At 53.3% G+C, this 26,838-nt stretch overlaps 2 protein-coding genes across 3 annotated transcripts; both read left to right on the top strand.

The window, feature by feature from the left end:
• Positions 1 to 12,083: 12,083 nt before the first annotated feature.
• On the top strand, positions 12,084 to 16,321 carry HCAR1 (hydroxycarboxylic acid receptor 1). Of its 2 annotated transcripts, XM_070399692.1 has the most exons (2): positions 12,084 to 13,510; positions 16,045 to 16,321. In XM_070399692.1, the coding sequence occupies exons 1-2, from the start codon at positions 12,632 to 12,634 to the stop codon at positions 16,258 to 16,260; spliced, it is 1,095 nt and encodes a 364-aa protein (XP_070255793.1). In that variant the 5' UTR covers positions 12,084 to 12,631; the 3' UTR covers positions 16,261 to 16,321. The 2 variants fall into 2 exon arrangements, with proteins under 2 accessions (XP_070255793.1, XP_070255794.1); XM_070399693.1 differs by lacking the exon at positions 16,045 to 16,321 and having other exon boundaries at positions 12,084 to 13,897.
• A 6,173-nt stretch (positions 16,322 to 22,494) lies between these two features.
• HCAR2 (hydroxycarboxylic acid receptor 2) lies at positions 22,495 to 25,158 on the top strand. Its single transcript, XM_070399732.1, has one exon. The coding sequence runs from the start codon at positions 22,598 to 22,600 to the stop codon at positions 23,717 to 23,719; it is 1,122 nt and encodes a 373-aa protein (XP_070255833.1). The 5' UTR covers positions 22,495 to 22,597; the 3' UTR covers positions 23,720 to 25,158.
• Positions 25,159 to 26,838: the final 1,680 nt, after the last annotated feature.

The following is a 26,838-nucleotide window of genomic DNA, read 5'->3' as shown; positions in this document are numbered from 1 at the left end:
TTCTTGGTGCACCCCCTTGTGGTCTTTGTGCGCAGTCTTGTTCTAGTTAAGCCTTGATTGTTGTAGTTAATACTAGAGGGATTTTACCTCCAGGCTGACTGGCTGTGAGAATCACCTGTATCTGCAGTGGGAAAACTTCTGTCCTCTGGAGAGGTGCTAATCTAGCCTTTGCCTGAGGCTATCTGGCAAATGGCTCTGCGCAGGGCTTGGGCGGGGCGGGTCGCACGGGATCTACAGGGCGGGCGGAAGGAGCAGTTATGGCTGCTCTCAGTCCCGTTCCCAGAGGCTCTGCTTCTCAGAACCCCGGCAACCGCTGCAAACCTCGGAGAGAAAGCTGCCCTCACGTTCCAACTGATGCCAGACAGTCCCGCTTCTCCTGTTTGAGTCTGAGTCCCTGGAGACTCGCTCGGATCTGGAGCTCAGAGTCTGAGACTCCCTCCTGATTAAAAACGACAACCTCGCCCTCAGCCACCAGCCCACTTTGCGCGTGCACCTCTGCACCTTTGTATTTTCCACACTGCGCCTCCTCTGAGCCTCGGTATGCTGTTGTCTTTCTTTCTAGTTGAAGAGTCTCTCCTCAGCCAGCCTTCCTGTGGTTCTGGGTGATGTCCGTTCCGTCTTTTAGTTGTATTTTTTTTTTTTTTTTTTTATAATTTTTATTTCTTAAAGTATTACAAAGAGTATTACATATGTCTCCTTTTTCCCCCCCATGACATTCCCCCGGCCCCTACCCCCCGCCCCCCCCCGCCCCGTGTCTTGTGTCCATTGGTTAATCTTATATGCATGCATATAAGTCCTTCAGTTGGTCTCTTAATCCCCCCCCCCAACCCTCCCCAGGCTCCCCATTGTAGTTTAACATTCTGTTCAATGTTGCTCTGCTTCTGTATCTACACCTGTTCATCAGTCCATACTGGTCCCCTTTATTTGTCCCAACCTCACTGGAGTAGTCTCAACCTCACCAGGGCCGTCTGAGCCTCACCAGGGCCATTTCAACCTCACCGGGGTCGTCCCTACCTCACGGGGGCCGTTTCAACCTCACCGGGGTCGTCCCTACCACACCAGGGCCGTTTCAACCTGACTGGGGTTGTCTCTACCACACCGGGGCTGTTTCAACCTGACCGGGGTTGTCCCTACCACACCGGGGCCGTTTCGACCTGACTGGGGTCGTCCCTACCTCACGGGGGCCGTTTCAACCTGACCGGGGTTGTCCCTACCACGCCGGGGCCGTTTCGACCTGACTGGGGTCGTCCCTACCTCACGGGGGCCGTTTCAACCTGACCGGGGTTGTCCCTACCACACCGGGGCCGTTTCGACCTGACTGGGGTCGTCCCTACCTCACGGGGGCCGTTTCAACCTGACCGGGGTTGTCCCTACCACGCCGGAGCCGTTTCGACCTGACTGGGGTCGTCCCTACCTCACGGGGGCTGTTTCAACCTGACCGGGGTTGTCCCTACCACGCCGGAGCCGTTTCGACCTGACTGGGGTCGTCCCTACCTCACGGGGGCTGTTTCAACCTCACCGGGGTCGTCCCTACCTCACGGGGGCCGTTTCAACCTGACCCGGGTTGTCCCTACCACGCCGGGGCCGTTTCAACCTGACTGGGGTCGTCCCTACCTCACGGGGGCCGTTTCAACCTGACCGGGGTTGTCCCTACCACGCCGGGGCCGTTTCGACCTCACCGGGGTCTTCCCTACCTCACGGGGGCCGTTTCAACCTGACCGGGGTTGTCCCTACCACGCCGGGGCCGTTTCGACCTGACTGGGGTCGTCCCTACCTCACGGGGGCCGTTTCAACCTGACCGGGGTTGTCCCTACCACGCCGGGGCCGTTTCGACCTGACTGGGGTCGTCCCTACCTCGCGGGGGCTGTTTCAACCTCACCGGGGTCGTCCCTACCTCACGGGGGCCGTTTCAACCTGACCGGGGTTGTCCCTACCACGCCGGGGCCGTTTCGACCTGACTGGGGTCGTCCCTACCTCTCGGGGGCCGTTTCAACCTGACCGGGGTTGTCCCTACCACGCCGGGGCCGTTTCGACCTGACTGGGGTCGTCCCTACCTCTCGGGGGCCGTTTCAACCTGACCGGGGTTGTCCCTACCACGCCGGGGCCGTTTCGACCTGACTGGGGTCGTCCCTACCTCACGGGGGCCGTTCCAACCTCACCGGGGTTGTCCCTACCACACCGGGGCTGTTTCAACCTGACCGGGGTTGTCCCTACCACACCGGGGCCGTTTCAACCTGACCGGGGTCGTCCCTACCACGCCGGGGCCGTTTCGACCTGACTGGGGTCGTCCCTACCTCACGGGGGCTGTTTCAACCTCACCGGGGTCGTCCCTACCTCACGGGGGCCGTTTCAACCTGACCGGGGTTGTCCCTACCACGCCGGGGCCGTTTCGACCTGACTGGGGTCGTCCCTACCTCACGGGGGCTGTTTCAACCTCGCCGGGGTCGTCCCTACCTCACGGGGGCCGTTTCAACCTGACCGGGGTTGTCCCTACCACGCCGGGGCCGTTTCGACCTGACCGGGGTTGTCCCTACCACGCCGGGGCCGTATCGACCTGACTGGGGTCGTCCCTACCTCTCGGGGGCCGTTTCAACCTGACCGGGGTTGTCCCTACCACGCCGGGGCCGTTTCGACCTGACTGGGGTCGTCCCTACCTCACGGGGGCCGTTTCAACCTCACCGGGGTCGTCCCTACCACACCGGGGCCGTTTCGACCTGACTGGGGTCGTCCCTACCTCACGGGGGCCGTTTCAACCTGACCGGGGTTGTCCCTACCACGCCGGGGCCGTTTCGACCTGACTGGGGTCGTCCCTACCTCACGGGGGCCGTTTCAACCTGACCGGGGTTGTCCCTACCACGCCGGGGCCGTTTCGACCTGACCGGGGTTGTCCCTACCACGCCGGGGCCGTTTCGACCTGACTGGGGTCGTCCCTACCTCTCGGGGGCCGTTTCAACCTGACCGGGGTTGTCCCTACCACGCCGGGGCCGTTTCGACCTGACTGGGGTCGTCCCTACCTCACGGGGGCCGTTTCAACCTCACCGGGGTTGTCCCTACCACACCGGGGCTGTTTCAACCTGACCGGGGTTGTCCCTACCACACCGGGGCCGTTTCAACCTGACCGGGGTTGTCCCTACCACGCCGGGGCCGTTTCGACCTGACTGGGGTCGTCCCTACCTCACGGGGGCTGTTTCAACCTTGCCGGGGTCGTCCCTACCACACCGGGACCGTTTCAACCTCACCGGGGCCATCCCAGCCTTACCAGGGAAACAGGATGTTTGGTCCTCTGTCCCCTGCCGGCGGCTCCCCACTAGACAAAATCTCCAGGCATTCCTGGTGGTTGCACATCCAGCGCTCCTGCCCTCCACCAAGTGCACAGACTGCCTGTCTGCTGTCCCGCAGTGCCCCACCAGAGACTGGGACCAGTGGGCATGTTTGTGCGCTTGCTGGTACAGCAGTTCCACAGTGCCAGCCGAGTCAGGCCCAGCCCTGGCCGGCCCCGGACCCGACTCTGCCCCCCCGATTGCATCCCTCCCAGATGCAAGGAGCTGAAATCTGCAGCCTGCTGGGATGGGCTCTGTACTTGGTGCTTCAGCACATCCTACTCAGTCTCTATGCGCTTCTTTCTATGCGAGGAGTTGAAATCTGCAGTTTGTTGGGTTGGGCTCTGTACTTGGTGTCACATCCTACTCAGTCTCAATGTTCTTTCTCTCCTTCCAGTTGTAGAGCTACCACTGGGCCAAGTTTCCCATGGTTCTGTATGATAGGTGTTTGTCTGATATTTGGTAGTTTCGATGTTGTTGTGCGAGGTAGCACGCACAGGTCTCTTCCTTATGCCGCCATCCTGGTTCTCCTGGGTCTGCTTCTTGAGTGTGTCTCTCATGGCTGCGAGCAGTTGAAGTCTGCAATTTGTTGGGACAGGCTGCAAAAGCGCATGTGGGTCTTTTTGTGCACCTGGCACAGCTTGGATGGGGATGTAAATTGATTAGGGCTGAGACTCAGGGAGTCGCCATGGCGGAGCAAATAGCACTGGCTGAGTCTCCGCGGCCCCTTGACTCTCTGCCAGGGCTTTGTGTCCCCCAGTGCCGGCGAGCAGCTGTGCAACAGAGTCTCCCTCGCTTTCTGATGGCTGCAAGGCCGTGCTGCCTCTCCCCGTAGGGTCTGGTGCTTCATGATCCCGCCTGAACCAGCTCAGTGGATTTGAAAGTTTGCAGAAGAAAAGGCGCTTCTACTTGTGGGTCTGGCACAGCCCAGATGGGAATGTAAATTGCGTAGGGCGGGGTCACAGGGAGTCGCCAGGGCGGAGACTCAGCGGCCCCTTGCCTATCCAGGACTCCAGGACTTTGTGTCCCCCAGTGCCGGCGAGCAGCCGAACGCCAGAGCCTCCCTCGCTTCCTGACCGCTGGAAGGCCGTGCCGTCTCTCGCCTTGGGGCCTGGGGCCTCAGAGACCCGCCCGAACCAGCTCAGTGGATTTGAGAGTTTGTAAAAGCACAGTCATTCCCTCTTGTGCCTCTGGCACAGCCCTGAGGGTAGGGCGGGGTCACAGGGAGTCACCAGCATGGATGAAATAGCGATGGCGGCGTCTCCGCGCCCCTCGCCTCCCCGGGACACCAGGACTTCTTGTCCCTCGGTGCCGGTGAGCAGCCGCGTATCAGAGCTTCCCTCGCTCTCCGACCACTGCAAGGCCGTGGCCGCCTCTCCCTGTGGGATCTGGGGCCTCAGAGACCCGCCCCGAGCAAGCCCAGAGGATTCGAGGGTTCGTAAAAAACCGAGAATCCATTTGCAGCCCGCGTGGCGTGTGACTGCGTACCTCTGGTTTTGGTGCCTCCGTAGCTCCCACTCAGTCTCACTGCGCTTCTTTCTTTTCCTCCAGTTGTAGATCTCCCACTGGGCCAACTTCCCCATGGTTCTGAGTGGCAGTTGTTTACTTCATAGTTGATAGTTTCAATGATGCTGTGAGAGAGCAGCACACACAGGTCCGCTCCCTACGCCGCCATCTTGGTTCTCCTTAGTTGTATTTTTGAAGTGGTTGTTTGCGGCAGCAGTCTCCGGTGTTTACCTATGCCGCCATCTTGGTCTCTCTAATAATTTTTTATTATGGGCAATATATACAAGTAAAGAGGGTAGAGCAATGAATGCCCTTGTTCCCATAATCCAGCCACCACAATTAAAAAAACTCATAACCTCTCGCCTGGGGTGACTCAGTTGATTGAGCATCATCCCATGTACCAGGAAGTTACTGGTTCCATTCCAGGTCAGGGCACATGCCCATGTTGCCAGCTCTATCCCCAGTAGGGGCGTGCAGGAGGCAGCCTATTCTCTCATCATTGATGTTTCTAGTTCCCTCTACCCTGCCTTCCTCTCTCTGAAATCAATAAAAACATATTTTTAAAAAACACCAAAAAAAACTCATAACCCCTCTTTTTGTATTTCTGCCCTTCTCTCCTGTTGGACTCCTTTGAATCACATACCAAATATCACACAATTTCATCTACACATATTTCAGCATTTATTTCTAAAAGATAAAGGCTCTTTCCTTAAGCATCGCCAAAATGCCATTATCACACAATAATTAGCAATAATTCCTTACTATTCCTACTTAGCCATCTGGGATTTCCCCAAATGTCCAATGGAGTTGTTTGAGTCAGAGTACAAACAATTGGTTAATATAGCTCTTAAATCTCTTTGAATCTACAGTCCCCCCTCTTTTTTCCCCTCTTTTAAATTTTTCTTGCATTTTATATGGAGAAAAAAAACCATCGTTTGCAATTTTCAAGACTCATTTTGAAATAGAGAGAACGTTTCCCGTCACAGTTCGTGTCAGGTCAGGGCGATCCCCCTCCACGCTGTGAAGCAACTCCCGTCCCTCCCTTCACGTTTGGGCCCCAGATTTTCCTGGACTGCAGCTCTACTGAGCAGAAACAAGCAAAAAAAAAAAATATGGCGAATTATTTAGACCTTAAATTCAGTTAGTAGTTCTTGCTCCCTCCTGGAGAAAGCGTTTTTACACAGTTGGGTAGGACTCAAACACTGACCATGAAAAGGTTGCCATGGTGGGTTGAATGGTTGCTGTTGCACCAAAAGATATGTCCACATCCTTATCCCCCCAAAAATGTGAACATGACTTTGTTTGGAAAAAGAGTTTTGTACTTAGATGTAATTAAATCCATCTTCCTGAGATGAGATCAGTCTGGATTATCTGGGCGCTAAATTCAATGAAAAGTGTTCTTTTAAGAGGCAGAGAGAAGGCCATGTGGCCACAGAGGCAAAGACTGGAGCGGTGCAGCCACAAGCCAAGGAATGCCGGCAGCCACCACAAGTTGGAAAGGGCAGGAATGAGCGCTTCCTTAGAGCCCCTGGAGGGAGCACAGCCCTGCTGACACTTTCACATCTGACCTCTGGTTTCTAAAACTGTTGCTTCAAGTCTCCGAGCTTGTGGTAACTTGCTGCAGCAGCCATAGGAAGCTAATACGGTCACATACTCAGGCCCCTGGCTGGGGCATTTTAGAAAGCAAAGTCCCTGGGTTTCTACCAGTGAAATAATAAGAAATACATGTATTTTCCTGATTCCTGATACGGAACTTTTTTTTTTTTTTTCCTCTTTCTGGTTGTTATGGATTCGTTTGGTTGCCATTAATAAATATATAGATATAGATATATATTATTTTTTTAAATCTTTATTGTTGCAAGTATTGCATATGTCCCCTTTTTTCCTCCTATTAATCCCTTATAGCCCGTCCCCATTCTCCACCCCAGACCCCCACCACCCTATTGTCTGTGTCCATGGGTTATGCATATACTAGTATGCATATAAGTTGTTTGGTTGATCTCTTCCCACCCACCCCCCTAGAGCTCTTTTTTTAAAAACACATTTTTATTCATGAGAGAGAGAGAGAGAGAGAGAGAGAGAGAGAGGAAGGGAAAGAGAGAAACATCAATGAGAAGCTGCCTCCTGCACACTCCCTACTGGGAATGGAGCCTACAACCCAGGCATGTGCCCTGACCGGGAATTGAACCAGCGACCTCTCAGTGCATGGGAGAATTCTCAACCCACTGAGCCACCCCGGCCAGGGCAGATACAGAGCTCTTAAGTCCCTAGGAATTTCCTGGAGCATCTTTTGTCCTAATGAGGTGATCCTTGGTGGGCTCCTGGATGAGGGCTGGTCACCACAAAGACCAAGCCATGATCAGAAGCTTGGAATTTTCAGCCCCACCCCCCCATCCTCCAGAGAGGGGAGAAGACCTGGAAATGGAGTTAGTGGTGGATCACACCTATGCAATGAGGCCTCCATAAAAATCCCCAAAGTAGGGGCTTCAGAGAGGTTCTGGGTTGGTGCACATATGGAGGTGCTGGGAGGGTGACACACCCCAACTCCATGGGGACAGAAGCCCTGCGCTTGGGACCCTTCCAGAACTCACCCAACACACCTCTTCATCCAGCGCTCACCTGTACGCTTCATCACATCCTTCTTTATAGAACAAACTGATACACGTAAGGGAGGGTTTCCCTGAGATCTGTGAGCTGTTCTAACATATGGCGGAACCTGCAGAGGGAGGTCATGGGGACCTCGAATGGTAGCCAAGAGGGACAGAAGTTGCGGGTGACCTGGGACTCATTCGCGATTGGCACCAGAAGTGAGGGGCAGTATGGTGGGACTGGGCCCTTCGCCTGTGGCTAACTCCAGTTCGTGCCAGAATTGACCTGGAGGACACTGACATGGTGTCGCAGGGAATGGCTTGGGGTGGGAGGACATCCCCACATCCGGCATCGGAAGTGTTCTGCGTGGCGCAGCAGCGAGAGAAGAAAGGAGAAACCCACAGGAGGGGTGTGTCTCTCCAATCGTGACCACACACAGTTCCTCCTCCTACACCTGCTGGGCGCCCCCGCAGGAAAATCCACTTCCTGCCCCCGTAAAGTGACATTATCTTGCAGGGCATCGGAGCAGGTGGCACGGCAGGGCCCACGATCACGCCGGATCAGCCTGGCAGGCGTGTCTCCCGTTCTTGCGATCCGCCCATCCTGTTGGCTGGTGTCTCCTCGCAGCCAGGAGGAGAAGACGGATGCTGAGGTCTGGAATCATCTACTAGTGCTCACTAGTTCATTCATTTACTCAATACAAACTTACCGAGCATCCCCTCGAGGCCAGGTGCTGGGCTGTGCTCTGGGCACGCAAAGCTAAATCAGACCCCATGCTGGTCTTCCCAGAGACGGTGGGGGGGGAGGGGGCTGGAGGAGGACGCAGGAGTAAGCCATTACAACACGGGGTGGCAGGAACGCACAGCGGGGAGGGCCTCACCCAGACCAGAGAGGGAGATCCCAGAAGGCTTGGGGCAGAGGAAGTGGCGTCAGGGGCTTCCTTTATGTTGGCCACAAACCATGTGTGGCTTTTAAATGTTAAATTAACTAAAATGAAATCACGTTGAAAATTCAGCTCCCATGACTAGCCCCATTCCAAGTGCTCAAAAGCTCCCCGTCTATTCCAGAACATTCCCACCATGGCAGGCAGTCTACTGGGGCAGGCTCTCCCTCCCAGGGCACACTGCGCCTCGGCCTTTCTCCTCTGCTCCCCCCACAGGCGTGCACCTCCTACATTCCAAGGGACCCCCGAGACCTGCACCCAGGGAGCAGTGGGCAGTGGCAGCTCATCCCGGGCCAACCCGTGAACCTGTCCTCAAGGCCCCTTTTCTCTGACTTCTTAATAAACCAAAGCAGCCCTGGCCGGTTTGGCTCAGTGGATAGAGCGTCGGCCTGCGGTGGACTCAAGGGTCCCAGGTTCGATTCCGGCCAAGGGCATGTACCTTGGTTGCGGGCACATACCCAGTGGGGAGTGTGCAGGAGGCGGCTGATCAATGTTTTCTCTCATCGATGTTTCTAACTCTCTATCCCTCTCCCTTCCTCTCTGTAAAAAAATCAATAAAATATATTTTAAAAAAAAGACCAAAGCAGCCAGCAGCCTGGGCTCCTTTCCCCACCTAGTCCCTCTCCTGCTGCTTCTTCTATCCTAGGCTCTGTCTTGTTTCACTATCCCCAGCTTTAATAAATGTCCTCTCAGAATAAAAATAAAAAATAAAAATAAAAGAGCCCTGGCTGGTGTTGCTCAGTGGTTGAGTGTTGACCTATGAACCAGAAGGTCACAGTTTGATTCCTGGTCAGGGCACATGCCCAGGTTGTAGGCTCGATCCCCAGTGGGGGGTGTGCAGGAGGCAGCCAATCAATGATTCGCTTTCATCATTGATGTTTCTATCTCTCTGTCCCTCTCCCTTCCTCTCTGAAATCAATAAAAATATATTTAAAAATAAATAAATAAAATAAAAATGAAAGAGCCCTGGCTGGTGTTGTTCAGTGGTAGAGCCATGGAGCATTTGAGCATTGACCCAGGAACCAAGAGGCCACCGGTTCGATTCCTGGTCAGAGGTCATGCACAGATTGTGGTCTTGATCCCCTATGGGCGTGCAGGAGGCAGCCGATAGATGATGTTTCTCTCTCATCGATGTTTCTATCTCTCTTTCCCTCTCCCTTCCTCTCTCTTAAAAAAAAAAAAAATCAAAAAACACCTCAGAGTTCCACTAAATAACCATTTTTATTTACCTTTATTTTTCAAATTTCATTTAATTTTTAAGATTTAAGTGTAGTTGGTATCAAATATTATATTAGTTTCAATAAATCAATAAAGCCTTTATTTTTGCATCAGGTAACATCATTAATAGCTAGAAGTCAAAATAAGATCAGTAATAAAACCTGGTATAAATTTTTTAAGACTATTTTAAAAAGCAGTTTCAGATTCTAAGCAAAAAAAGATTTCCAGACGTTATCAACAATAGACTTTCAGAGAAACAGAAACCAATCTTTCCTTCCTTAATCCTCTGCCTTCCAGCTAATTCTACGGTCAAAGGGAAAGGGAAGGTGACTGAACCAGCAGGAAAGGATGAGGGGAAAGCAGGCGTTCCACAGGAAAGGGGAAGCATTGGTGTTTCCGAGAATCTCAACAGCTTCTGCTAACAGAGACTCAAGAGGAGTTTCCAGCCCTGGCCGGTTTGGCTCAGTGGATAGAGCGTCGGCCTGCGGACTGAAGGGTCCTGGGTTCGATTCTGGGCAAGGGCATGTACCTTGGTTGTGGGCACATTCCCAGTGGGGGTGTGTGCAGGAGGCAGCTGATCGATGTTTTTCTCTCATTGATGTTTCTAACTCTCTATCCCTCTCTCCCTTCCTCTCTATAAAAAAATCAATTAAAAAATATATATATATATTTTAAAAAAGAGTTTCCATCCCTGGCCAGTGTGGAGCAGTGGATAGAGTGTCAGCCTGCGCACTGAAGGGTTTGATTCCCTTCCGGGCACATGCCTGGGCTGCGGGCTCCATCGATCCCAAGTGCCATTGATCTTTCTCTCTTCTCTGTCCCTTCCTCCCTGAAATAAATAAAAAAAATATTTTTTTTTTTAAAAGAAGAGTTTCCATTTGCTGACCCTATTAAGGCATTCCGAGTTACCCACCTGGCCTCCTCTTGGGGTGTTACAGCCTGTAACAGTCGCCCCATTAGTCAACACCCTCTCACAGAATCACCAAGCCCCAGAGTGAAAGAGGCTGCTGGGAACTCCCATGAAAAGCAGGACGGAGGCACCCAGATCCTTCGTCTACGCCCCTTCCGCCAAGACCACAGACCTGGTCTCCAAGCCCGCCTGGATCAGTGGGAGAGCTCACTGTAGATGTTTGATGGGCACACTGATTTAGTAGAAGTGACGAGGCGACCAGAGCGAGCAGGAAAGGGGCAGGAGAATGATATTGGAAAGGTGACCTTTAACCAAGGGCAAAACCCCACAGAGACCAGGTGTGTGAATGAATGACGCTGACCGGGTAATAGGGAGTGGTGGGGACTGTGGCAAAAGGGCCTGTCTAAAGGGGGCAGCTCTCTCAGCTGCAGCTCTTTGTTACTCTGTGGGCTTGCTGGCCCCGTGTAGCCAGATCTCACCATTTCCCAAGAGAGGCTGGAAACGCAGGTTCTCATAGGACAGCCCAGGTTTTTAAAACATGTAGGCCACATCGAACTGGTTTTCAAACCAGCTATGGCCCACAAGGCCATGTAGCTGTCACCTTAGCCCATGCAAGGGAGCTCATGCTGGCTTTTGGGGGGAGGGGGGAGGGAGGAGGAGGGCATGGAAAGGGATATGATAACATCTGTACTTTAGAAAAATCCCAGTGCCGCGCGTGGGGGAGGAATTAAAGGGAACGGACCAGAGGAGAGGAAACCAGTTGGGAAATGCAGCCCTTTCGGCAGCTGGGAGGTGGCAGGGATCCAAGCCAGGCCTGCGGCGTAGAGAAGGCTGCCGCGCTGATGGGGCGTCTGGGCTTCAGGGGGAAGAATTCTATCTGCCTCTGGCACATGGCAGGCATTCCCTCGCTGGCTCCCTCTCCTCACCCCTTCCCTACTCTGGGAGCCCAAGGCACAGGGCAGATAGATGATCTCAAAGACCAAAGGGACGGAAATTTTAGCAAAGACTCCGGCTGCAGCGCCGTCTAATTTTACCCACTGGTATTTTAGAGGTAGACCTCTCTTGACCAACTGCCCCAGCCCTCAGGCGCCCTCGCCAAATAAAAAACATATATATCCCGGAGTTTGGTTCTGCGGAGCAGCCAGCGGGAAGCTCGGAGCCAAACCCTCTTCTGCAAACAGCAGAGGGAGGGCGGGCTCCCACACAGGCTGTGCCATGGAGACAGACCTCCGAGAAGTGGCTTGGGCTCATGTCACGGTCCTGCTGGTTGTGCAACCGGGTCACTTGTGTCCAGGGAGGGAGGCAAAGGGTAGGAGGTGGCGAGTGCAGGGGAGGGAAGGCCCACGCACTTCAAAGAAAACACTTTTTAACAGCCCACAAGTGTGGCTTTGACCGCGTCTTTCCTCTGCCGACCCTGCTGGGTTTTACGGGCGACGTTTTCGGGCGTGGGCACAGGAAATGGCCCTGCGCCTCCCTGGGTTCGCCTCTCTGGTTTTGGGCAGCGCCCCCGAGGGCCCCCTGGGATGAGGGAGAGGACTGGGGCAGTCAGGCAAAGGTTAGGGAGGGGAGCAGAGCGGAGGCCCCGGACGGACTGGAGGGCTCCCTCCGGGAAATGTTTGTATTCCTCCTCCGGAGGGAGGGAGGGAGGACAAACAAGCTCTTTTGGTGCCTCCCGGGCAGCCAGCTTTGCGCGCTCCGGCGCAGCGCCCGCGGGGAGCAAGAGCAGAGCGAGGCTGGCAAGGAAAGCGCGTCTCCCGATTCCTCTCCAGCATGAACCGCACGGGGCCTGCGCGCCGCTTCCCACCCATGGCCACGTCCCAAAGCCTTGCGGGGCCACGCGCTCGGGTTCTCAGGGAGACGGGCAGCTCGTGACCCGCGCTCTGGAGTCGGGACATCCCTGAGGCTCCGGTTTCCCGGCTGAAGGTGCCGTTCTCCGTCGGTCCGCGTGTGCAGCGGCTGCATCCACCACCCACCTGTGCGCTCGGTGGGCACCTGCGTCCCGGGGGTGGAGGAAGTTAGGAAAACGGCAGCAGGGGAGTGGCGGCTTTCAGATAAGCATCTGCGTCTTTGCGGGAGCCCCGGGGGCCTCCGGAGCACTCACTCGCCCGCCCGCCCGCCCGCCCGCCCGCCGGCCGACCGTCCGCCATGGACAACGGGTCGTGCTGCCTCATCCAGGGGGACCCCATCTCGCAGGTGATGCCGCCGCTGCTGGTCCTGTTCTTCGTGCTGGGCGCCCTGGGCAACGGCATGGCCCTGTGCGGCTTCTGCTTCTGCATGAAGACCTGGAAGCCCAGCACCATCTACCTGTTCAACCTGGCGGTGGCCGACTTCCTCCTCATGGTCTGCCTGCCCTTTCGGACCGACTACTACCGCCGGGACCGGCGCTGGGCCTTCGGGGACGCGCCCTGCCGGCTGGTGCTCTTCATGCTGGCCATGAACCGGGCCGGCAGCATCGTCTTCCTCACCGTGGTGGCCGTGGACCGCTACTTCAAGGTGGTGCACCCGCACCACGTGGTCAACGCCATCTCCAACCGCACGGCGGCCGGCGTGGCCTGCGCGCTCTGGGCCGTGGTCATCCTGGGCACGCTGTACCTGCTGCTGGAGGGCCACCTGTGCGCGCAGGGCGGCGCCGTGTCCTGCGAGAGCTTCATCATGGAGTCGGCCAACGGCTGGCACGACATCATGTTCCAGCTGGAGTTCTTCCTGCCGCTGGGCGTCATCCTGTTCTGCTCGGCCCGGGTCGTCTGGAGCCTGCGGCGGCGGCAGCAGCTGGCCCGGCAGGCGCGCATGCGGAAGGCCACGCGCTTCATCGCCGTGGTGGCCGCCGTGTTCATCACCTGCTACCTGCCCAGCGCGTCGGCGCGGCTCTACTTCCTCTGCACCGTGCCCTCCAGCGTCTGCGACCCCTCGGTCCACGCGGCCCTCCACGTGACCCTCAGCCTCACCTACATGAACAGCACGCTGGACCCCCTGGTGTATTACTTCTCCAGCCCCTCGTTCCCCAAGATCTACGCGAAGCTCAAGGTGCGCAGCCTGAGGCCCAAGCGTGCGGGGCGCCCCGCGGCGCAGAGGCGGGAGGAGATGCCCATTCCCAATCTCTGCGGCCAGAGCTGCACCGGCGGTGGCGTGGCCAACAACGTGCAGAGCCAACCTTGCCTGCCGTGAACCGGCGCTCGGACAGACGGACGGACAGACAGACGAACAAAAAAGGACAGGGTGGCGACTCAGAAGGACTCCCTGCTAAGGGGTAGGGAGGGGGCTTTGGAAGGGCTGTAGCCCCCTCACTCCGCTGGAGACGAAATTCAGGCCACTGCGTTTTGGGAATCCGGCTGAGAAGTGAGTGGGTTGATTACAGTGACAGGGCATTGTGTGTGTATCAGGGGCCTGTGTGTGCTGGGTGGAGGGTGTGTGTGTTTGGTGGTGGTGGTGGGGGGGCGGGGGTTGGGGCGGGCTGGGGGGTTAGGAAGGGCTTGGCTCCTGTGTAATTTTAACCGGCCGAGGAAGTAGGCACAAGTGTTCGAACCTGTCCTGTTCTCTCTCTCCCCCGGGGAGTCAGTGAACTTGATGACTTATCAGTATTTCCTATCCTTTGCCCTAAAACCCTTACTTGTCTTGAAAAAGAGAAACAGGACTAAGTCAGTGCCTTTCTGTCGGGCCGAGTGAGGCTCTGCAGATTGGAATGTCTTGATTCGGATGAGTTTTGTCTTCACCGGAGGGAGGAGGAAGGGGGAAGGTGGGGGGGAGGGAGGGACCCTCTGTTCATTTCTGGACTTCTCAGTAGCCCAAGAAGGACAGCGAAACCATCCGCTCTGACCTCCTGGGAGCCCCCCATGTTTTCTGCAGCCTTTGCATTTCAAAGGACATGCTGTGGGGTATGTGTACCTGCCCTGGTTTTTCGGGGGCGGGGCGGGGGGGGGAGCTGAGTGCTTGAAGAAAATCCCACTGGCTCTGGGGGGTGCCAAATGCCCTGTGACTGCCTGCCTGCTTGTTGTGTGAGTACGAGTTGAAATTATTCGTTTGTCCTCCGGCCTTTACTGAATTCACATTCTGTGCTATGTCCCTTTTACCTGGAAGGTCATTAGTCAACTCCAATAGGACAGCAAGGTTTATTTTGGGGGTGGGGGGAGAAGAGGGGAGGCAGAGAGGTTAATGACCCTCACCCTTTCCGTACAGTTCATAGACCGGTTCCTGTAAACAGCAGTGTTTTCCTCTCACGGAGGGCTCTGCACAAACACCAAGGCGGGTTGGGGTCAAGTGTCCCTTATGCACGCGTAGGGCCCCCAAATCCAGATGATTCTACCACGTGACAGGCTGCTCCGCCCTGGATCAGGGACCCACCCCAAGCCAACCTCAGCTCCATTCTCAAGCCTCGGGGCGGTGAGAGTTGTCCTCGTTCTCGGGCGCCTTCATCTCCACTTTCTCACACTCCCAGGGTGCTCGCTGCACCTAGGGATCTTCCTTACCAGCTTTTCGCTCTCCAAACACCCCTGCCAGTGATCTCAGAGGCGTGTCCCTCAAGTGAGCTGTAGGAAGCAAAAGCATGAATCCCAACTCAGCCACTTCCTAGAGGCGTGATGTGGGGGCAGGTTTTACTTAACCACTTTCAGCTTTTTCATCCCTCAAGCAGGGATAGCGACGGCTTGATATTGACTTCAAAAGGTCCTTGGACAGATTCAACACATCTGAGACCCTGAGGCATGGGGCCTTTGCTCACTGTTATAGTCCCAGTGCTTAGATGAGTGGCCGCACATGGTAGTTGTTCGATAACTATCTGAATGAATAAGTGCATGGAAAACATTAAGCACAGTGTGTGGCAGTCAGGATTCAATATTATGGCTTTTTATGTTAACACCAGAGTCCTTTGGTGTTAACATAACGCAATCAGGGACCCCTCGGGGGATATTGGAGGGCCGATTTGAGCCTGATCCCCACAGGCCAGGCCGAGGGGCCCCATGGGTGCACGGGGGCGGGGGGGGGGGGGGCGGTTTGCAGAGGGGCGGTTGTGCACCGGGCCTCTAGTATGCATATAAGAACTTTGGTTAATCTCTTCTGCTTTCCCCCTCCCCCTGCTCCCCTCTCCCCTTCCTTCTGAGATTCATCAGTCTGTTCCATGTTTCCATGCCTGTGCATTGAGCATCTGCCCTCTGGTGGTCGTTGTATGTCATAGCTACTGGTCGAACAGTCAGCCGGAAGCTTAGGCTTTTATATATATAGATACTTTACACATAATGAAATGGAGGCACATACATCATTTCCCTTGGGGTTCAGAGCCCCCCTAAGAAGCTGCTGCACGGCCACAACCAGAATTCTTCAGCTCCCCAGCCACTTGGGGAGGAGTGAAGGCCAGGAGTCTTATCAGCATCAAAGACCCATATACCCCTCCTGATAGGAATTTGTGAAAACCCACACTTCTGCTTTTAATTCTATTCTTAGTTCTCATTCTCTCCCAGGCTGCTCCATGATTGCTTCATGTCAATAAAAATGGGTTCCTAAAGCAAATTCGTGTCCCATGTGCCTGACGCTATGTTCAATGACTCATAAGATTTTACCCTCCACAGGAAAAAAAGTCTAAACAATTCAAAACCTCACGGCGGGCAGAGGTTCTCACTGCAAAACAGCAAGAGCAAATAAAAGAAAAATCAGCCGTGACCGGTTTGGCTCAGTGGATAGAGCATCGGCCTGCGGACTGCGGGGTCCCGGGTTCGAGTCCGGTCAGGGGCATGTGCCTTGGTTGCGGGCACATCTCCAGTGGGGAGTCTGCGGGAGGCGGCTGATCGATGTTTCTCTCTCATCATCGATGTTTCTGACTCTCTATCCCTCTCCCTTCCTCCCTGTAAAAAGTCAATAAAATATATTTTTTTTAAAAAGAAGAATCAAACAAAAACCCAAAGGCAGACTCGACTCTAATTTTGCTTCCCCTTTTAAGTCCAGAGAATGTGACGAAAACAAAATCTTATCAAGAAACGTTCTTCAGGTCCTGGCCGGGGAGCTCAGCTGGTTAGAGTGTTGTCCCGATTCCCCAAGGTTGCGGGTTCGATCCCAGGTCAGGGCACATACATGAATCAACCAATGAATACAGGGGTAAGTGGAAAAACAAGTCTATCTATCTCTTGTCCTTTCCTCTCTCTCTCTCTCTCTCAAAAAATAAAAAAGGTCTTCGGAAATTGAAAGGAAGAGGAGGAAACTTTGTTGACAGATGGTTTAAACTACCTGGAATAGGGAAATGTAATCAACTTAGAAGAAACTTTGTTCCTCTTACTTAGAGTCTTTCAGGAAGTCACATATTCTATGGAAATTGTATGAAAAAAAATAAAAGATACCTTTTATTGGTGCTGATAGTGTAAAAGATTTCAGTTCTGGTCTATTCTCAGAATGGCCTTCCTTCCCCTTTAGTAAAAGCGAAAGGATTAAAAAATAGACTTTAAAACAAAAGCTATAACAAGCGACAAAGAAGGACACAGCAATTCCACTTTCTGGGTATTTATCCAAAGAAACCTAAAACACCAAATTGAAAAGACACCCAGCATTATTGACAATAGCCAAGATATGGAAGCAACCTAAGTGTCCATCAATAGATGAATGGATGGATAAAGAAGTGGTGCATATATACAATGGAATATGACTCAGCCATAAAAAAGAATGAAATCTCACCATTTGCAACAACATGGATGGACCTGGAGGCTATTGTGCTCCGTGAACTAAGTCAGACAAAGACAAATGCCAGATGATTTCACTTACGTGTGGAATCTAAAAACCAAAATAAACAAACAAGCAGAACAGAAACAGACTCATAGATACAGAGAACATTTTAACGGTTGCCAAGTGGAAGGGGGGTTTGGAGGGATGGCTGAAAAAGGTGAAGGGATTAAGAAGTACAAATTGGAGCCCTGGCTGGTTGCTCAGTGGTTAGAGCATCGGCCCCAGGACTGAAGGGTCTCGGGTTTGAGTCCCAGTTAAGGGCACGTACCTCGGTTGCAGGCTTGATCCCCCGCCCGCGTCAGGGCACATGCAGGAGGCAACCAATCAATGTGTCTCTCTCACATCCTTGTCTCTCTCTCTCTTTCTCTCTCTCACCCTCCTCCCTCACTTCCACTCTTTCTGAAAATCAATGGAAAATGTCTTCAGGTGCAGATTTTAAAAAAAAGTACAAATTGGTGGTTACAGAATAGTCATGGGGGTGTGAAGTACAGGCTAGGAGTATAGTCAGTAATATTATAACAACTATGCACAGTTCCAGACGGGTATTATGTTTATCGGGTGATTACTTCATCAGTTACGTAAATGCCTAATCACAAGGGTGTACTAATATAACATTATATGTCAACTGTAATTTTAAAATAACAATATATTTTAAAGGGTTAATGAGGTCTGAAGTCATGAGAGCGCAGGGGCTGCTGAGAGCGGATTAGAACGAGGGGTCACAGCCGACTGTTGAAGGTTCCAGAACACAGTGGGCACATGGCCACGCATGGTCTCAGCCTGCTTGCCTCTCAGGCCTTCTGTTCCACGGAGGTTTCCAATGAGTCAGGACCCCATCGCGGCAGTGACTGCATCGATGGCTGCGGGACCAGCTCCACGATGTGCCGGGCGGACCCCATGCAACATGGAAATGTAAGGCCCCTTGTTCAAAATAATATTAAGAATTTTAAGGTGGTGACAGCAGAGCATGAAACTAAACAAAGGACCCTTCTGAGCTCATCCATAAAACTGGGGTCCTAAATTTTAGATGGATGGATAGGTGGATAGCAAGATAGAAGATAGATAGATAGATAGATAGATAGACAGATAGATAGATATTGAGGTGGAATAAACAGATGGCCTCACATATGGGCCTAATACATATTGAGCATCCAGTGATGAGACAGTAGGAGTGGGAAGGGGTCAATGTTTTATTTCTTGTGAAGGTTCATTCATTCATTCATTCATTCATTCCCTCTTTCAGGGAACACTTTTCAGGCACCAGCTCAGTACCAGGCACAGTAGAAACACAATGGAAAACATAGCTCTGGACCCCATGGGTTCTACTGTAGAAACCAAGGGGGAAAAAATAAGCTTTCCTTGCAGGGTAACTGTGATGAATGTGGGGGACATGGGCTCGACAGGAGAACCCAGCCCTTAATCCTGGCTTAGGTGGGGGGAGGCTTCTCAGAGGAAGTGACTCATGAGCTGAGGCCTGAGGGATGGGAAGGAGGGAGGCCAGCAGATGACTCGGTGGGGAAAGGTAAGGCAGTTAGAGCAGAGGGAGGTGGGAAGCAGAGCGGGAACTGCGGGAAATCCGTGGCCAGGAGCAGGAAGCCCAGGCTGGGCCGTAGCAACGTGAGAGCCATGCAGGAGAGAAGGGGCAGGATATTTGTGAATAGCCTTTTAGATTTCATTCTTTTTTAAAAATACATCTTTTTACTGATTTCAGGGAGGAAGGGAGAGGGAGGGAGAGATAGAAACATCAATGAGGAGAGAGAATCATTCATCGGCTGCCTCCTGCACGCCCCCTACTGGGGATGGAGCTCACACCTGGGCATGTGCCCAGTCTGGGAATCGAATTCCGATCTCCTGGTTCATAGGTCGATGCTCAACTACTGAGCCACGCTGGTCGGGCCAGATTTCATTCTTTAAAATAATAATAATAATTCTTCAATGTATTTGATTACAGAAGGCATATGTATGTTTTTTTGTTCAAAATTCAGACACAAATATATAAAGTAAGAAGTAAAAGTCTCCCCCTGGCCGGTGCGGCTTGGTTAATAGAGTGTCGGCCTGCACTCCAGAGGGCCTTGGTGCATTTTGTGGTAATTTTGGGGTACAGTGCAAGGAAGGGGCCCAACTTCACTCTTTTGCATGTAGTTATCCGATTGTCCCAGCATTATTTATTTACTTATTTATTCATTTATTTGAAAGAGAGAGAGAGAGAGAGAGAAACCCAGGTATGTGCCCTTGACCAGGAATCAAACCTGCGGGCTGACGCTCTAACCATTGAGCGCACCGGCCAGGGCCCTATTATTCTTAATTTAAAAAAAAAAATTAGTTCCACCCAGTTCGTTGGCACACATTCAAGCTGTAATACGATCACTAGGCACGGAGACTCAAGTTCACCGTGCAAGTCATGGGTGATAAGTGAACTTTCCTCAAATCCCGGCGGAGCCGCTGCCGTGGCTGTCGACATGATTCATTAGAACCAGTTTCTGTACAGCTCATGCGCTGGGAAGGAAAAGAACAAATACATAAGTGGAGGGTGCACGCAAGACAAAACATGCCCGCGGCGAAGGGAGGCCAGCAACGCCGCAGCAGGCCCCCAATCCGAATGGGGGGCGGGGGCCGAGTTGACATTCTGTTTAGAACAGCGATTTCCACCCTTTTTCCTCTCGTGCACACATCAACTAAGGACTGAATCTCTGCGGCACACCAGAAAGGGTATTTTTTGCTGATCTGACAAAAATTTAAAAAAATAAAAAGGTTTAATTTTGTTTCGTTCCCACCGGACAGCTATTGTTGTGTTGGCTGTTGCCAGGTTTTAATCTGACAACCTAAGGGGAAGAGAGGGCAGCGCCCCTGGCGGCAGGGGCAGGTACTGCGTGTTTGACAGCCTGTGGCTCGCGGCCAGGCTGACAAATGCCTGGTTTGGAATCGTAGGACGTGAGAACTTGGGAGGAAGCTTGAAGCGAATCCCGTCACTTAGACGTGAGGAAGCAGAGGGGTTCAGAGCTGGTTCAGGACGAAGCCAGAGCCACCGGCCTCTCCAGCGTTTCTCTCTCTCTTTTTCAAGCTTAACAATATCGGTTATTCTTGTCTAATTTTGTCCAGGACAGCGAATTGATTTTTTTCTCTTTCTCTCTGTCTCTCCAATCAATCAATAAAAAGCAAAAACCTACACAAATATTATAAAATTGTAAAATGTAGAAAGGGAGGGTCCCTTGCAAACTTTCGCTCCCAGAAATGACGTACTGGTTGGTTTCTCTGACTTGTGGTAAATCAAGACCCTTAAGTTGACTGTACGAGCATCACTGACAAGTCCACATCTGGGATGGCCACAGGCAGCAAGGTCGGGAAGCAAGTGCCAATCATTTCACGGGAGACTAAGACGCCCACACAGCGAACGTGACCTCAATCCAGGGCAGCCTTGCGGACGAGGCAGCATGTGCTATGGTCAGGACACGGGCTTCGGTGCCAGGGCCGATCCACACCCACCCTCTGCTCTTTTCTTTTCTTTTTTTTAAAATATATTTTTATTGATTTCAGAGAGGGAGAGAGAAACATCAATGATGAGAGAGAATCATTGATCGGTTGCCTCATGCATGCCCCCCACTGGGGATGGAGCCCACAACCTGGGCCTGTGCCCTTGACCGGAATGGAACCCAGGATCCCTCGGTCCGATGCTCTATCCACTGAGCCAAACCAGCCAGGGCCCACGCTCTGCTCCTATTGGCTGGGTAGCCTTGAATACATGACCAACCCCTCTGAGCCGCACTTTCCTCATTTTGAAACCTGAGTCAGTAATAGTCCCTACCTTCCGGACCGCAGGCGAGATAAGACAAGAGAGTGTATTGAAGGCGCCGAGCGTGGGGTCTGACACATTGGAAGCTCCCGGTAACATTGGTGCAAACACCACCTTTATCATCGTCTTCATCATCAAGTGTGTCTGGTTCCTGGGAGTCTAGTATTAGATCATCCTGACTAATCCACTATTGAGAGTCTACCAACCACTACTATTGAACCTGGGCGTGCAACTGAAAAAACAACTTTCCTACTTTATATATATATATATATGAGAATCATTGATTGACTGCCTCCTGCACGCCCCACACTGGGGATTGAGCCTGCAACTCAGGCCTGTGTTCTGACTGGAAATCAAACCGTGACCTCCTGGTTCACAGGTCAATGCTTAACCCCTGACCCACCACCAGCTGGGCAACTTTCCTATTTCTAACTCCAAGTAGAAGCAATTTAGGAACTTGTAGCAAAGCAAGAAGTTGACAGGCCCAAATGTCACGGGTAGAAATGTTCTGCAGCCTTACACCCAGTTATACCAAAAAGCAAAGAGATGATGCGTGAAACGGTGACCGGCTTCGAAGCAAGAGTTCAAAGTCCTCTTAGGTCCTGTCACTCTGAGTTCAATTATAAAAAAAAAAAAAAAAGGGGGGGGGGCTTTTAAAATATCACAGGCTAAGCGGGGGAGGCTGTGCGGGGACGGGGGTACACAGGAACTCCCTGCACTTTCTGCTCGATTTGGCTGCAAAGCTCAAACTGCTCTCACAAACAAAGCTTGCTAATGTTTTTAAAAAATCACGTACTTCGACATAAATCACTTGAGCAGGAAAGCGTATCGAAATCTAACACGAACAAAAAAACCTAGGCTGGTTGTAACAAACCCCTGGCATGGCTCCCACCGTCTTAGGAAATTTTACGCTGCTCTCAAGTTGCTTTTTTTTTTTTTTTCTCTTTTGCAAAAGTAGAAATTCACTGCAGAGTTCTGGAGAAGCCAACCCATTGCTTGGGCCGAGAAGATGGGCACGGGGGACATAACACCCACGTCACGGGTCCTCGTGAAATACACGATGACTGTGTTCTCGGCGTCTCCAAAAGAAGCCACACACCTGCTGCTCCCCAACCCACGTGCGTGCGAATAGTTCCTCCCCGTTCGTAATGTTTCTGGAAAACCAGGCTGCTTAGCCCAGTGAGTCCTTGTCGCTATGGCCGTTTCCCGAGCGGCGTGAGCCGACCCCACGCAGGGAATCAGTCTCCCGCACTGAGCAGGCAGCGGACCGGCTTGCAGAGGGATGCCCTGCGCGGCTCCGTCACTCCCGACCGCGGGCGTCTTGCCCAAACCCAGCCTTTACATTTAGAGCGTTTTGTGGGTTCCTGTCGGCCCTGGGGATTTTTATTACTTATTTATGCAAACAGCCGGTTGCCTAAGAGCCTTGCCGGCTTTTTTTTTTTTGAGCGATTTCGTAGTTTCCTGGTAACCATTCAGTCATCTATTTCAACATCCCGACGTGACATAAAGGCGGGCGGCGAAGCTCACATCCTCCACACAGACACACACCTCCGGCCGTGAGCACAGCCTAGGTGAGGCCTCCCCGCGCCACGAGCCAGCCGGCCGGCCGGCCGCCGCCCCTCATGCAGCCGCACCACCCGCACCACCCGCACGACCTGGAGACTCACTTTCTGAAAATCGACAACAAGAACTGCTGTGTGTTCCGGGATGACTTCATCGCCAAAGTCCTGCCGCCCGTGTTGGGGCTGGAGTTTGTGTTTGGGCTCCTGGGCAATGGCCTGGCCCTGTGGATCTTCTGCTTCCACCTCAAGTCCTGGAAGTCCAGCCGGATCTTCCTATTCAACTTGGCCGTGGCCGACTTCCTCCTGATCATCTGCCTGCCCTTCCTGATGGACAACTACATGAGGAAGTGGGACTGGAAGTTCGGGGACGTGCCCTGCCGGCTGATGCTCTTCATGCTGGCCATGAACCGCCAAGGGAGCATCATCTTCCTCACCGTGGTGGCCGTGGACAGGTACTTCCGGGTGGTCCACCCCCACCACGCCCTCAACAAGATCTCCAACCGGACGGCGGCCATCGTCTCCTGCTTCCTGTGGGCCCTCACCATCGGCCTGACGGTGCACCTCCTGTACAAGAAGATGTTGGTCAAGAACGGCAACGCCTACCTGTGCAGCAGCTTCACCATCTGCAATACCTTCCAGTGGCACGACGCCATGTTCTTCCTGGAGTTCTTCCTGCCCTTGGGCATCATCCTGTTCTGCTCCATCCGCATCGTCTGGAGCCTGCGGCAGCGGCAGATGGACCGGCACACCAAGATCAAGAGGGCCATCACCTTCATCATGGTGGTGGCCATCGTCTTCGTCATCTGCTTCCTGCCCAGCGTGGCCGTGCGCATCCGGATCTTCTGGCTCCTGCACACGATGCACAACTATGTGTCGGAAGAGACCTGCGACATCTACCGCTCGGTGGACCTGGCGTTCTTCATCACCCTCAGCTTCACCTACATGAACAGCATGCTGGACCCTCTGGTGTACTATTTCTCCAGCCCGTCTTTCCCCAACTTCTTCTCCGCCTTGATCCACCGCTGCTTCCGCAAGAAGAAGCCGGAGGAGCCGGATAATAACCGGAGCACAAGCATCGAGCTCACGGGGGACCTGAGTGCGTCCAGGAGCATCCCGGGCGCTCTGATGGCCGAATCCGGGGAGCCGTGGAGCCCCTCTTACCTGACTGAAGCCTCTCGCTAAGCAGCCAAGGAGGGAGACTGTCACCAAGAACCAACATCTCTGGAGAAACCGTGCCGTGCGGCCGGTGCCCAGAGGAACACCATGAAGCACGGCCTGCGGTTTCTGGGCCCGGCCCGGCCCGGCCGGAGGACCTGACTCAGAGGAGCGGTGTGGGTGGAGTGGGCCGCTTGGCTGCAGGGACCGCAGACATCTCGGAGGAACGGAGAGCGAAACTTCCGTTCCATCCTGGACACCCGCGGAACTGAAGGCGGCAAAACTGTCCAGGTTCCCTGCCCAGCGAAGTGGGAGCCACAGAGACGCTGATCGGTCGGCACCTGTGATTCACGGGGCGTCTGCCCTTCGCCTGCCTGAGGCTTGGCTGGTTCTCAGCTCCTGAGGCCGTGCCTGGCCTGTTCCCGGCTCCGGCTGAGGAAAGGAGAACTAAGCGATTGGAGAGGAGTTGCCGCTCCTGAAGGGAGCCCAGGCATCATTTCCCAAGCCCTCGACCACCTGGGGCTCCTTGGGATCAATTCGTCTTGCAGCCAAGCTTTAGCAGAACCGGACTAGACAGAGAGACTCATGAACTTTGGTTAACATCCCAGGTTCCCCGCGGTGGTAAGAAAGGGGTTAGCCCGAGAGAGACAGTGTTACTAAGGGGAGGAAACAGCATTTGTGCTGCAGCCGGCAATTAATCCATTCCTCCCTTGTTGACAGGCATTGGAAGGCCGAGCCGTTAAAAAGGCTTCAGGGAAAAGAGCTGCTCCCACCTGTTTGCTTTTGTCATTAAAAGGGAGATGCCGGCTGCCGGTGGGCGGTGGCGGTGGGCGGTGGCCTGGGAAGATGCCTCCCGGCTCATTTGCGTGTGTTTCTGTACTTGTGAGAAAGCCACCCCGTCCATACACTTGGAAGTGGGACACAGTCTGGGCTTGCATGTGTCTGGGTGACAGTTCACAGAAATTGAATGCTTGCTCAAGCAGGGACCTTTATGGGTTGTGAACTGTGTCCTGGTAGAAAAATATCGTCCCCTGTAATGTGAGAAGGCCGAGGACGCTGAGACAGCGAAGCTAAAATTCCACATGCATTGGGGCCAGGGCAGGCGGGCCAGGGCGTAAGGAAGGATAGTTGCAGACAGGAGTGCGAGAACAGATTGCCCTTGCGTTTGCTTAGATTTCAGTGAATATTGCTCTTCTTATTTGTGTATTTTAAAAACTTATTTGTGTATATTAACCAATGTTTCCCCCCTTTTCCCCAACAAAATCAATAAAAACTTAAAAAAAAAAAAAAGGAATCAGACCGGACTGGGATTTGCATAGAAGGGGGAAGACAGAGCTTCCCAGTGCAGTCGTTTCGGTTCCCCTGCTGCCGCGGAAGGGAGATGTCCGGTTTGAGTCGGTGGAGCGTCCAAGTTTCTGTTACGCCTTCATTTCCAGCTTCTCGATTCTTTAGCAAGACAGGTTTGCTCTCACGCCCTGACTGGGAGGCAGATAAGAAATGCAGATGTGCAGGCTCCCAGCTGAATGGCAGTCAATCTCCCTTCAGAGCACTTTGCTTATCTGGTTCTCCGATCAGCTCCTAGGGGTAGAAAAGTAAAAGCAGGGGTCACCTGAAGAGGAAGACAAGGCAGAGAGGAGCCCCAAGGCTGGGGGCGGGGGGAGTGGGGATCCCTCACCCCCCTGCAGGTGAGTCAGCAGGGAGCCAGATAGAGCCCTTCCAACCTGTTTGCAACAACTCACATTTGTGCATTTGCTCATTCATTCCATTTGCTTTTTAAAAAATATTTTATATATTTTTAGAGGAGAGAGAGGGAGAGATAGAAACATCAATGATGAGAGAGAATCATTGACCGGCTGCCTCCCGCACGACCCCCAATGGGGATGGAGCCCGAGATCCAGGCATATGCCCTTGACCGGAATGGAACGGTGACCTCCTGGTTCACGGGTTGACGTTCAACCACTGAGCAACACTGGCCTGGCGGAAGATGCCTTTTTATCATTGTTTAACTCCAGGGTCATAAGGATGCAAATAACAGAAACCAAGTTCAACATCCTGGAAAGATGGTGGCGTACCTCACAGAACATAAGGGAGAGGGAAGCCAGGCTGGGGCAGCTGCGGGAGACAAGCTCCCGGCCCTTGGCCTCCAGCTCTTAGCCAGGAACGTGACTCCGCCCTCAGTACCTGTGTCTCTCAGGCCAGATTCCCAGAGCAGAGAATCTGATGGAACTCAAGCCACTCTTCATGAAAAAGAGTCAAGACCACGGTCACACAGCAGCCGGGGGGAAGGGTATTTTTAAACGATTGTTTGTGTAAAAACATGCTCTCTGCCGGGCATTCCTCTGACAACTCTCAGCTCACCTTTTGTTTCATCACTTAAACCGCATGTGTGGGCTTTTATCAGAGTCCATCTCAACTCTCGCGTTGGCAAAATTCCTGCCGTGTTATGAAACGATGGTCCCAGGAGAACGAAGAGGTGACCCGTCGACCTTCAGGGAGCCTGGGATTGACATTGCCCCCAGCCCACTCCGGCGTGCACTTCCATCTGTGAGTCCCAGAGCCCCCCAGAAAGGCCTGCTGGAGGATGGAAGTCCTGTTATCTGCACGTTGCTTAATACATTTGCGGCAAATGCTCTCGGGCGGGCTTGGCTGCGTGGGGTACCTGCTCCTGAAGCTCTGTCCGTTAGGTTGCCTGTCTTTAATGACAAATGAAACAGGACTATTTTGCAAGCAGTGCTGGATTTTCTTTGGGCTCAAATGGAACATTTGGCCACCCTCTGTGTTCCCGGAGAAGGGGAGTTTACAAGCACCAGGCCTGACCCAGAGTCCACAATCCCACGGCCCTGTCAAGCTAAGAGGCTAGTGCTTCTGGCCCTGGCCGGTGCGCTCAGTGGTTGGGCGTTGTCCGGTGCACCAGGAGGTCACAGTTCGATTTCCGGTCAAGGGCTCATGCACGGGTTGTGGGCTCGATCCCCAGTAGGGGGCGTGCAGGAGGCAGCCGATTGATGATTCTATCTCATCGATGTTTCTCTCTCTCTCTCTCTCCCTGCCTCTCTCTAAAAATCAATAAATTATTTGTTTAAAAAAAGTGGGGGTGGGGGGGCGGAGGCCTAACCAGTTTGCTCAGTGGATAGAGCATTGGCCCTCAG

This window comes from Myotis yumanensis, unplaced genomic scaffold (genome assembly GCF_028538775.1).
Source record: "Myotis yumanensis isolate MYYU_CA2020_CCGP unplaced genomic scaffold, mMyoYum1.0.hap1 SCAF_19, whole genome shotgun sequence".
NCBI classification, from domain to species: domain Eukaryota; kingdom Metazoa; phylum Chordata; class Mammalia; order Chiroptera; family Vespertilionidae; genus Myotis; species Myotis yumanensis.
The sequence above is the reverse complement of the archived record's forward strand: the minus strand, read 5'-3'. Positions and strand labels throughout refer to the sequence as shown.